Source organism: Etheostoma spectabile, chromosome 14 (assembly GCF_008692095.1).
Source record: "Etheostoma spectabile isolate EspeVRDwgs_2016 chromosome 14, UIUC_Espe_1.0, whole genome shotgun sequence".
NCBI lineage: Eukaryota > Metazoa > Chordata > Actinopteri > Perciformes > Percidae > Etheostoma > Etheostoma spectabile.
In genome coordinates, this window is record NC_045746.1 from 7,310,166 (window position 1) to 7,322,961 (window position 12,796).

General features: G+C 43.2%; 1 protein-coding gene across 2 annotated transcripts in view; it reads right to left on the reverse strand.

Moving 5' to 3' along the window:
* Positions 1-3,217: 3,217 nt before the first annotated feature.
* tmem200b (transmembrane protein 200B) overlaps positions 3,218-12,796 on the reverse strand; it is a 10,735-nt gene continuing 1,156 nt past the window's right edge. For both annotated transcript variants that reach the window (XM_032536247.1, XM_032536248.1), the window contains exon 2: positions 3,218-8,609. In XM_032536247.1, the coding sequence (XP_032392138.1) occupies positions 7,364-8,560 (1,197 nt within the window). In that variant the 5' untranslated portion in view covers positions 8,561-8,609 and the 3' untranslated portion in view covers positions 3,218-7,363. The remainder of the gene's footprint in view (positions 8,610-12,796) is intronic.

The following is a 12,796-nucleotide window of genomic DNA, read 5'->3' on the forward strand; positions in this document are numbered from 1 at the left end:
GAACATACACAAACAGGAAACAAAAACCCAAAGTACAGGAACAAACTATTGATATGGAAATACAGGAAACGGAAATATACACAACCCAAACAGCAATGTACACAACCACGACATGCCATTGGTAATGGCATCATTTGTTATCTATTTTAATATTAATCAAATGTTGTATCCACAAATATATTTCTATGAAATTGTACAATTAAATAGTTAGTTTAACAGATCAAATCAGTTTTTATGCAGGGTAAACTGAAGAGCCAACACCAAGGCTCAAAGACATGTGCTCCCCAAATAAAGTCAGCCATGGAGAAGCTTTTTGGGGAGACGTTTGTGAGCAAGGACACAGGCAGGAAAGACAGACATCCGAAAAGACAGCAAGCAACATTCCAGAGGATGGTGATCCACTGGCATGGTGGAATAGTAATGAATGTAAGTACCCTCAGATTGCTATAAAAGCAAGGCGCTACATCGCTGTGCCTGTCACTTTAGTTCCTAGTGCAACATAATGACTGCAACAAGGTATTGTCCGTTCCCCGGACAATGAAGACATCCTCATCTTTTTTGATGTAAGCTCACCTGATTGTAAGCTCTGCTTTGCTATTTTGCCTTGCATTGCACTTTAATTTAACGATTTTAAAGATTTAAATATTGGACTTCTTGAATGTTGTTTTGAACTGTTTGAAAGTTCTTTGCTTTACGTGTTTTGAACATTTCTTTAAGTACTAAATGGAAGGCATTTCAAAACAAAAACTGTCCCCCTTTTTTGTGCTGATCTGAAAATTGATCCGATCAGGGACCCAAAACCCGTGATTTGATCCGAACCGTGTGTTTTGTGACCTGTTGCACCCCTAGTGGTGAAAAGGAGCAGCAACAGGATTGTTACTGCTGGATCTGACAAGGTGAACCTGGAGCTGTCTTCAGTGTCGGGCATTGGAGAGGAGCTGGGGGTGACACCTCCATAGGTGTCCAGCTCTGCACTTGTTACAGGGCCCAAGTGTTGTCCAGTGGGTCGCAGCAGCAATAAGGCTTTAGCTGATTATGGTGAACCTCCTTTCAGGTTAGTCTTTGGCCCTTTCTGGATTCAATAAACCAGATCATCCTACTGTCCCTTTATAAGATTGGAGGAATTTCCTCACTTCGTTTTTGACTTTCCTTTTCATGAGGTAACACACAGCATCGTCAACTTTGTTCTTTGTGCGGCAACACTTCTTGTCATTGTGTTTTTGTACGTTGCATAGACTCCCTGAGAGCATCTCTGGCGATTTGGTGTGCCAGTTGCAGTCGTTTTTAGAGCTACTGGGTGTACTCAGAGGCTGAGGGAGCTGTTTCAGGATTCTGTGGCAGGCTGGATACAAGGTCCAATGGCTCACTCACGTCCATCATGTAATTATAATAACAATCTCGCAACCACCACCGCTAGCAGTTCTCTAATTTTGATCAGTTTTTGACAGCTTGCAAGCACACGTTCCCCACCCTGCAGAATATCCAATATCATGTTGCCTGGGTGGAGTGGGTACCCCAGTACTGGTGCTGTGGTTAGCAAGCTCTTGAGTTTATTGAAGGAGGAAATATCATTCTTTTATGAGGCTCCTTTTTCTACTACAAGGTCAATATTATATTTCACTAACGACAAAACAACAAATTATTCGTGCATTTTTATGAAACTAAGCTTTAGGAGCTTTCCATCTTTTTGACTTGCTATATGGACGGAGAAACCAACAGCTACAGTAAGTTGTTGAAATCTTTCTTTTCTTCTAGGTGTTTTAAATATAGCGATTTTGATGCCATCATAGAAGTGCCCTTAGCACTCCAATTCAAAAGGCCATTTGACGAAAAAACAAGAATACAGTTAATCTTAAAAGTGGCGCTTCCATCCTAATTATGCTTTTAAACAAAAGTTTTGACTTGGGTACATTCAAAAAAACACCCTAGGTTGCATTTTGGCGAGAGTTACGCTTTAACCCAATACAGTAAACCTTCTCTGAATAAAGGCACAGAAAAAGTCCCCTTTACCTCTAAAGCTATGTTTACAAGGGGATCATTCTCAAATATCCAAGTATCAAAGTTCTCTGTAATTTCCTTGGTACAGTAACGGCCTGTCAAATCACTCTAAGGCACGGTCTGGAAGACATTAGAAGCCCCACAGGTGAAAGAATGGGTCAGTGCAATGACTAAAAGTGTATTTCATGAGTATATGATCAGCAGGTTGGGACAGGTTCTGGGATATAAAGATGGGATCCTGGAAATACTTCTGTATTGTAATAATACATTCACTTCCATCTTCACCTTATTTATTGAGCTCTATCTGTTTATGTCCACTGGACTAAAAAGAGTCTGCCAATATTACAAGAATATGCTTCATACTCCTGTATTCTGAAAAGAACCATGTGTGCCATCTACCAAACCTATGAAAAAGTCAATAAAAAAATGGAATAAAAAGAAAAGAAACCTTCTTTACATTAGGTTATATCTAACCTAAGCCCTATTCTCTCGCTACAATTACCTGGCGACGTCCTGTGTCTGAGGCTTGACATTTCCTCCCGTTTCTGCAGGTACTCCTTCACGGTGAACATCATGCCTGCTTTTATTCTCACTGTGGTGGTTGTACATTTAGATTGATAGTTGCAAAGTCTGAACATCAAAAGTTGATTTCTATATGTGAAACACAGAAGAACAAATGCCTAAAGATCAGAAAAACACAATATGAAATGTCCTCCTCATCCTGTCCCCTCCCCCTGACTAACTCCCCCCAGACCCCCACCCCTAAATCCTTCTTGTTGGTTACTGGGTAGAACGCTGGAACACTGTGTGTGTATGCTTCGTGGTGCAGGTGGGCACAGTTTAGTTTTTGTTGCCGTTTGTAGACCATGGACTGTCTACAGAGACCGTGTTTTTTTTACAGTGTGTTCTGGGGACAGGCAGCTCGTAGATAGTGAGGAGAAGTTTGCTGAATGTGACAACAAATGTAGCCTAAAACACGCGTGACATTGGTTAGAGCACCTTTAACGCAAATTCCATGCAACACCAGAATTTGTCAAGTGATGACCCCACGCACGTTCTGCGATAACGCTCCGTATTTGGGAACTCAGGAGGCTGCAGCAGTATCGTTGCAGACAGTGTTGCCAACTTCACGACTTTCTCACTATATTTGTGTCTGTGGACTCTACATAGAATTGCTTGTATGTTTTTTCCCAATAAATCACGATACGTAGCCTATTGTAGTGTAAATATCAGCCCATTGATAATAATGTAAATACTTCTATCAACAATCACAAGTAAGGGTACTCCTGTGGACATAAAATCAGAAGAGCCAGTACTCAGTACTGCTGAGGCGCTATAATGGACAGAAACAATGACGTGCTGTCCAAATGATGCTGGCAGAATCTTGAACTCATTACAGAAACCTCTTTCGGAATTGAGTTGTGTTGGTTGGCAGCGTGGGGAAGCTTGAATAAGCGGCTGTAAGATGATCTGATCCTCCTGCAGCCATGTCATCTTCTATCATCCTACTCTTTCGCAGCAGAAGGCAGGAGGCCCTGCTACCTAGCTTTATGAGCTGTTAGAGACCCAGACGCCATCTTGTAAATGCCCAATTAGATGAACACAGATCAGTAGGGACTGCATAACTGCCCAGAAGGAACCATAAAATCTAATAAGAAGGGAAAGTTTAGAGTGTAGGAGGCTCTGCTGAGGATAATTGCAGCTGGGGAATTCCCTCTGCCACTCCACTCCATTCCTAAACCCCCCGCCCAGGAGCACTTCTAAATATCGAGCTGGTACTGTGGGGTAGAACAGGCAAGAAATTCAATTTCTCATATTTTCATCCATTGGGTGATAAAGTGAACCTTTGGCCTCACTGGTCCAGCTCCCAGCTGGATGTTTTCAGCCTGAGAAATATGGATGGAATGAGGAATGGGATTGTCTGCCGCTGGCATGGAGAGATGATTATATGCTGCATACATATACAACACGGTGCCGTTACCTTGACAGTCTGAATAAAGGAGACAACAGCAAACAGGAGCTGTTTTTGCTTTGCCTTATACTATGGAACACAGGCATGGCAATGTAGTTTAATTTCTGTGGTGGACACAAGGCAAGACACAGCCAGTGGTTGTTCTGGTACATCGCTCATATTGCTTGTTATACATTTAGAACACAAAGTGTCACACATGGCATACAGAACAGGCAACACAGACACAGAGAGAACCAGAGGGAGCAGGGAGGGGTCGCCTCTGCACATCTGCACGCCGTGTTAAAGGAGAGAGGGAAGGACGAGGAAGCAGGGACCCCAGGAGACTGTGATTCATATTCTCGTCCCTCTAGGACACACACCCAGCTGTATACAGTAACACTGGTCAACTCACAATCAAACTGGAGCTGCACAATCCATCGGATTCTGCTTCCATTACAGCTAATACTGCATCAACCGGAACAAGGACAACAAAGACAATCTCCTTAATAATTGAGGATCAATCTTTTTACAACTTGGGTCTTATTTTCACAGTTTTGGCCATACTGCTTTTGATCAATGACAACATTGTAATATTGAAGTGAATAGCTGAGGTATGGGAACACAGTGAGCACTTAAAGCAATTCAGACAGGATCATTATGTCCCCCTGTGTAGCATTAATAAGCCTAAATAACTTGTTATAACTTGTTTTACACGCTATCATGTAGTTGTACACACAGCTGTGTGTTATATTTTTTTTCAACTGTGCTGTATTATATTGTCAATCAGATCTCTTCGTACAGCAGCCTCCACTTCTTGATGCTGACAGGAGTAAGAGTTGTTGAAGACATTAATAACACTTCAGAAAGCAAGAAAATCTAAATTCCTGCTCACACTTTTCACCTCTGCATTTGGTTTTATTTGTCAACGTTTTGGTCCCAGGGACCTTTCTCAAGACACGCAACAGAGAACTGGAGAAAGAACAAATAAAACTAAATGCAGAGGTGAAAAGCGCATGGAGGAATTTTGATTTTCTTGCGGTTTGAAATCGATCTTGGGGGGGGGGGGGGGGGGGGGGGGGGATTTAATTCCCAGCGCCACAGAGGAGACGAATCAAGCGGAGTGCGTTTGGCTGACTATTCCTCTCCTACATCAATAACACTTGATGCTGCTGATTTACATTATAGTAATAAACCATTTCATAAGTCATTAAATACTGCTTATATATGCTAAATAAAAGGACTTAAGATAAAGTTTTCCCACCAAACTTAATGAAGTAATGCTAATATGAAGCGTCCACTGCAATTTAACATGTAAAAACCCATTGTGAATAGGTCAGCACAGGGTAAGCTTCAAAAGAAAAAGAAGATACATTTTGCAAGCTAGACACAGAGTGGGGAAGTGTTGGGGACTCTGTGATGCGATATCTCAGATCTGCCATCAGAGCCTCTAGAAACACTTCTGAACTGTAGGTTACACTCAATGTTTCCAACATGTACAGGACATTTCCTTATTATTGTGGAATAACTATGAATGAACTACATGCTATCAGTAACTCGGAGCCTGTGTGTTCAGCTGTGAGCTCATAGCTGTGGCTCTGCTCTACATTAGATTCTCATGTCTGTATTTCCTGACTTGCAGTCGGATGAGGTTATATTCCCTCCCTTGGTTTTTGTTTTGGCTCTTAAAGATAAAGTTTGATGATGTACACAGAGAAAAACTGAACTCAACTGTGGTTGATATCATGTAAACAGAAGTGCAACACATGTGTGAAGGTTCCTTGGCCATGTTGTTGTGCACCAAAAAAAAAAAAAAAAAGTGTTTTCTTGGGCTGCTCACACACAGCTGTGTGTGCCTGTGTTACCAAGGGCCCTAAGTGCAAACACAGTTGCTAGGACACACATAACAATCATTATTACCCAGAATTTCTATGCTTGTAGTAATGTCGTCAGTAGAGCTTCGCCTCCAACACATAAACTACAGTTATTACAACAATTATCACATTAGGAGGCAAAGGAATAGCTAAACATTTAACCCGCTGATCAACAGAGAGACGGAGAGTGAGAGAGAGACGCCTGACTGCTAAACTATAGTAGCTAACAGAGCTGGGGAACAACTGGGGAATTGGCAACAAAGTCACTAAAAAGTGATCGCTGTGAGTGAATGGGATATGTGAGAGAGAATCACAGAAATAAATGTAAATGTGCTGTATTTATATAGCGCTTTTCTAGTCTTAACAACTACTCAAAGCGCTTTTACATCATACAGGAAACATTCACCATTCACACACATTCATACACTGTGGCCGGGCTGCCGTACAAGGTGCCACCTGCTCATCAGATAAACACTCACACACATTCACACTCCGATGCATCGGGGGCAACTTGGGGTTCAGTGTCTTGCCCAAGGACACTTCGACATGGGACTGCAGGGCCAGGGATCGAACCACCAACTTTCCGATTGGCAGGCAACCGCTCTACCACTGAGCCACAGTCAAACTACCGAAGCAAGATGCTATCAACACAGAAGCATGTCAGCCCGTCAGCCAATCAGGAGTCAGGACAGCAAAGCTCCATATATCCATAATATGTTACTTCCGATTTGGTGTTGAGGCCTGCCAGACTGAAGATCAGATGACCCATCGGCGACCCTTGAGAAACCACGATTGGACGGTCTAAGTGATGTGTGCAGAAACAGTGGCCAAACCAACAAAATAAGACCCAAGTAGTAATTAACTATCATTATTATACACATAAAACCACAATGACATAACTCTGCATAAGTATTAAGATGTGACATACTGTACATCAGTGCCATGCATTGCATTTGGTGTATGGGACCTCAGCTGAGAATAGAAATCCCAACGTTATAGAGTAGTTGCATTAGTGGAGAGCTGACAGCACTTTATGGACTCAGTGGTCCAGGTAGTTTGGCTCAGGATTGATTGCACAGTGAAAACAATCCCTCTTCTATCAGTCCTTGACTAGTCTGTGCACACTGTGTCCTGGAACCAGGCAATGATATTTTGGCATAGAGATTCAAGTTGATTTCTCGCATTGCTGCCAACCCAAGCTGTGGGAGTAAACTCAAAGACTCAGTCTGTCAAAATGCTTTGCTCATCTGTGACAGTGTAGGGTCTAGCATATTGTTTTCTTCATTTATATAAAAACATCTGCCAAAAACTAAATTGGAAGACAAGCAAAGACCATCTGCGTATCAATATTCCACTGAAGATTGAGAACGAGTTTTGGAAGATCTTTGTGAGAAATACTGTACTCCAAATGCTCCAGGGCATGGTTTCTCTCTGCGCAGGAAAAACACAAATGCAGTGCAGTTTTAGAATCCAGGGGAAAATATCATTACGATCCTTGGTTGTCATGGTGCTTGTATCCCTCAGGACAGTGAAAAGCAAGCAATCACTGGAAAGGCCCAGAGCCAAAACTCTTATCCCACTGATAGCACTGCTGCTCTAACTGGTCCAGCAGTCTGTCCACTGAGTCCTCTTTGTTCTCTAGTTTCAGGTATCGTCTCCCGCTGCCCAGGTCCAGCCGAGGCCAGCTCCGGCGCGTTTGCTCCTCTGCAGCATCCACGGCCTGCCAAGGCATGTCGACATGAACCTGTGAAGCAGCATCTCTCCCTGTGACTGCCGGCTGATTTATGTTTCCTTCCTCTCTGCGTGTGTGGAGTCCATCAGTCCAAGCTATATAAGGCTTAGTCCTGTAGCTCAGACTGTGGCAGCGCCTCGGCTGCACCGCTGGGACATCCCCCTGGTCCAGGGTGGACATGGAGCTGGCAGACAGCAGGCAGCTGTTGGCCGGCTGCTGACCCCCGTGCTCAGCACCGCACTGTGTGTCACAGTCCGTCTGACTGGAGTTACATGAATTGGAGTGGGAGGAGTAGAGGGAAGGTGGGGGATCGGACTCCTGGTGGTGGAGGGCTTCTGTCTGGAGGACAGCCTGCTGGTAGACCCTGTCCTCCTGCTCTCTGGGCTGTGTGGTACGGAGCAGGGGCTCCGAGCTGGCCAGCTGCTGCACACACAGGATGTTGAGATGAGCAGCTGGTAAACTGTTGACCCACTGGTAGTGTCTGGCCATGGAGTTGGCTACTGCTATTTCTTTAAAGTCGGCTGAGGGAACAGCCGCCGACACAGAGCAGAGGACACTGCGCATCTGAGCCAGCAGCATCTGAGTCTCTCTGTCCCGGTTCTCGTACAGGACTGTGTTGGCACATATGAGGATGAAGAGCCCCACCCCCATGATGACTGGTCCCAGCAGCTTCATCCGCTCACTGTGCACCAGGCTGGCTGTGGACAGGAGGCCCTTAGCTCCCAGAGTCCAGCCAGAAGTCTGCGACTCGGAGATACTCTCCCCCTCTGCAGCTCCCAGGATGGAGGACCTGGATATCCGGTAGGGCCAGTATCCCGCCACGGCCAGAGCCGTGCCAACAACCACCACCAGGACCCCCAGCAGCAGGAAGGCTCCGGGGATGGAGCGCATGCGAAGCTTGCCTTGGATTACCCCGTCTTTCTTTTTCCGGCCACGTAGGGTGAAGCGAGACCTCCGCGGGACGGGAGGGGAAGCTGGAGCAACACCTTGGGCCTTTTGCGTCGTCATGGCAGCGGTCAGTCCAGAGCTGCTACTCCTGGCACACCCAGTCAGAGGACTATGGGAGGGAGGGAATATCAAGATTAAATACCAGTGTATCTACATGTTGCATCTATTAACACAAATACACACAAGTCTGAATATAACACTGCATAATACATCAGTCAAAGCCTAACGTTTTTAATTTCTATAGAAACTGTAGATCTATACAGGCTTTATCTAAATGTGTATTTTGACAAACAATAGTGATAACAGTCTGCATCTTCCATGTTGGTAATACATGTTTAGCCTTTCAATGTTGTCCCTTGAATTGTTTTTTGAATGGAATGCTGCTCTACGCTGCCCGGGAAATATGCCACTGAGAACAGAAGAAGACAGAACTGCTCTTAAGATGTCACGCGCAAGCTTTAAAGCTGGCAGTGCTACTGGGGAAATACTTTCAGTATAATCCACCCTGTTGTAACAGTAGCGAGTGTGTGGTCGAGCGAGAGAGAGATGGTGGACCGGAGCAGACAGCTGTTAGTTTCCATAGATTTCATCATATGATTAAAGTAACATTACATGAGCCGCGTTATAATATTCCTTCAAGCCGACATTTCAGAAACACAGTAAATACCCAAGTGTACTTCTTGCAGTGGAACATGAAAGTAGAATGACAGTGTGCAGTAGTGATAGACCGATTTTATTGGCCGGTCCATATATTTGGCCGATATTTGCGTTTTTACGTGAATCGGCCGATACGCGGCTACTGCATTCGCTGATTATTTAAATGGGTTGACAAAGAACATTTTGTGATGACCTGATTATATCTGTCTTATAATATGTCACCACGCAAGTGTTGTAGACGTTGATGAAAAGCCTTTTACCCTTGCACAGTTAACCGTATGCAATGCACCCATCCACATGATGCACATTGCACACATCATTTGGGTGATATGAATTGAGATGATTGCAGAAGTGACACTGATCTGTGTTCTTGTTTATTATTTTTTAAGAAATGGCAGATCCAATTCTGAAAAATCCAGTGTGGCAGGGTTTACATTTTTATGATGTAAATTAAGGGAGCAAAAGCAGTATCGGCTCCAAATATCGGCTCAAGAAAATCGGCAGCCCGTATTGGCCATCGGCTTAGGCTGATGGAAAGTAAATTGGTATTGGCGCTAAAAACAACATATCGGTTGATTCCTAGTGTACAGTGTGTGTTTTGGTTATGTTGCACTTCATATCTTTATTTTCTATTTTTCACTGTGGCATTTCTTTTTGATAGAAACAAATCCCATCATAATCCTTTCATTGTATTTTAAAGACTGCACTTTCACTTTAAGTGGACAAACTGACAATTCCATTAATAACTGACATGTTGTAGCCCACTGTTACAGTCTATAATGTGTCCATTTGCATGTGAAAATAATTGATTACAAAACCTATTATTTTAATGAAGATTTGATCATATAGAAATGTTTCTTACGCTTTTAGCCAGCACTTGTTAAGGCAAACAGTTAAATAAATCAAAAACATGTTGAAATTGGCAATGTACCAAACAAAAACAAAAACTGGGATATGAACCAAACCATGAATTTTGTAAACCGTTCCAACCCTAGTTCAACATATTAATATGTTATCTAAAGTAATCATGTTAACTTAAGACAATAACAATGAGGAGATGTTTGTACTGGAAATAGATTTCTTTCGTGTTACTGACAGAAGCAGATAAGTGTTTCTCAGACTGCTTGATGTTGCCTTCCATAACATTCTCCACCAGCCAGTTCTTGTGGTCTCCATGTTGTATCTCAGTCGTGATCTGCAGCTACATTCCCAGCTCCCTGACGGAGCTCCGGAGCAAAGCCTCTGCACCAATCAACTAGAAGCAAACATCTGGTTTTAGAAAAGGAGTCTGCTGATACAACCAAATACTTTCCTTCTAATGTATTTTATCTGTCATCACGGCACACCAGACGTGGATGTCTGGACTCCAGGCGTATTTAGCCCCGTCTTTACTCACATTGGTCACCAATTAGCGAGTGGCTGTTTACCACGCAACAGTTCGTTTCCAATGTTGTTCACTACTAAAAATAATTAGAGTGAAACTCCTCGAACTGTTCCAAACCTTCTATGTCTGCGGGGAGCTTGTAAATGAAATTAGGTACAAACTAAAGTAAAGAAACACTCGCACATGTGCTGTTCTTCTGGAGATCCCACATGGTCATAAACATGGAAAAACAGTTTGTGTGAGGTCCTGGGCCTTTCGCACTGAGTGTAAACTGTCAGACGCCTTTCAGCTCGCTCATTTCTCCTTCTTCCTTGTGTAAATATTCCTGTCCAGATGAGGCTGGGCCTCAGCGGCTTTAATCAACGCTTTTTAGATCGTGGTTCATGTCCCGTTTGAAAAGAAAAGGAAACAGAATGGGGCTGATTGCCTGTTGCCCCACTGCAATTTGATTGGCTAATTTGCCAAATACTGTTGTCGTGAATATCTTACAGTTGGTAGAGGAATTTTTTTTAGCGAAGATAGTAACTGTGGTCACCATGAACCATCTGGATTATCTTATGGCGCTTACCCACTGCTAGTACCGGCTCTACTCGGCTCTACTCAGCTCGACCGCGGGGCCCCGTGCTCCATTTTCCATTGGAGATTTAGTACCGCCATGTGTGAGGCGGGCGCGGTTGGTTGTCATAGCGACGCCGCAGGAAACTGACTTTTTTGTAATGGAAAAACAAAAAAGGCGAGTAGAGTCGGGGCGAGTCAAGCAGGTACCATGTAATGGAAAAACATCATTAGACACGTCACATAAACACCTGGGTGCTCACCAGTAACCACTGGCTAACTAGCATGGGAGACAATGCTGTTTTTGATGTGTGTGTTATTGGAAAGGGATGGTATCGGTTTGAGAACATAGACATAGCCGCATAGACTGTATAAGTCAGGAAAAATATGGTTAATTTGCCCCAAGGGGATTAATAAAGTTTGTCTCCTTTTTCAAAACATCTGGATCGCCCCCTGGTGGCTGGCTCCATGTTAGTGGATGGGACCGAACAAAGAAATCAAAGTACACATCAAATGTTTCCCAAAGATCATTTTTCTGATCTGTTTGGTTTAATTAGTTATTTAATGCTATAAAAAAATGATTGACATCTATAATTGACTTGCGTGTGATATGTGGGGCGTGTCTATGGGCCGGTCTTAGATCCCGCAGCTTCACCACCCGATGACTACTGATGAAACCGTTCCCTATATACAATGAGGGAAAAAAGTATTTGATCCCCTGCTGATTTTGTACATTTTCCCACTGACAAAGAAATGATTAGTCTATAATTTTAATTGTAGATGTATTTGAAAAGTGAGAGACAGAATAACAACAAGAAAATCCAGAAAACCACAATAAAATGTAAATCAATTTATAACATTTTTGACATGCGTTTTTTTTCGAAATTTTCTTGTTGTTATTCTGTCTCTCACTGTTCAAATAAATCTACCATTAAAATTATAGACTGATCATTTCTCTGTCAGCGGGCAAACGTACAAAATCAGCAGGAAATCAAAATACTTGTCACTGTAGTGTGTTTGCCATTTTGTAGCAGTGTTCCATTTTTCTGGTTAATTTCATTCACTATATTGTCCACTATAAAATACCCACAATGCACAGTTAATTTGAGTGTACATAAGATGTCCCCAACATGTTATTCCTGTATCCAACAATGCAACGAGGTTGTGTTTTCCCAGAGGAGAATAGGCCGAAGGACCCATGGAAACTGCAAAGGAAAAATGGAGGGGACTTTCCTTCCTAAACAGTGGAAATGTAACATGCATCATACTGTACGTACAACCTGTTACTTTCCTCCTGAGTGCTCCTGAGTTTGTATCAGGGACGTATAAGAAGTATTCTTCTCAGAAAGATGCCAAAGATCCTGAAAGGCTCTTCTTGACCACAGACTGTCTAAAGACTCTAAAGATGGCTGACATCATACATGATGCCTACGTCACACAAACAACCGGCGTATCTACTGATGCAACGATGTGTTTTCAGTGAGTGTCAGAAATCTGGTTTGGCCGTTCCCTATATAGTTCACTATTTAATAAGCGCTATATAGGAAATAATGAGTGAGGGAATAGTTTCGAACACAGGTTAGGGTTCCAAAATTACAAGATGGCAGCGCCCGTATCCGGGAGATTTTGGCTTCACTTTCTACACTGTGAGGAAGTGGAGACGTGTCAGCCATCTTTAGAGTCTTTAGACAGTCTGTGGT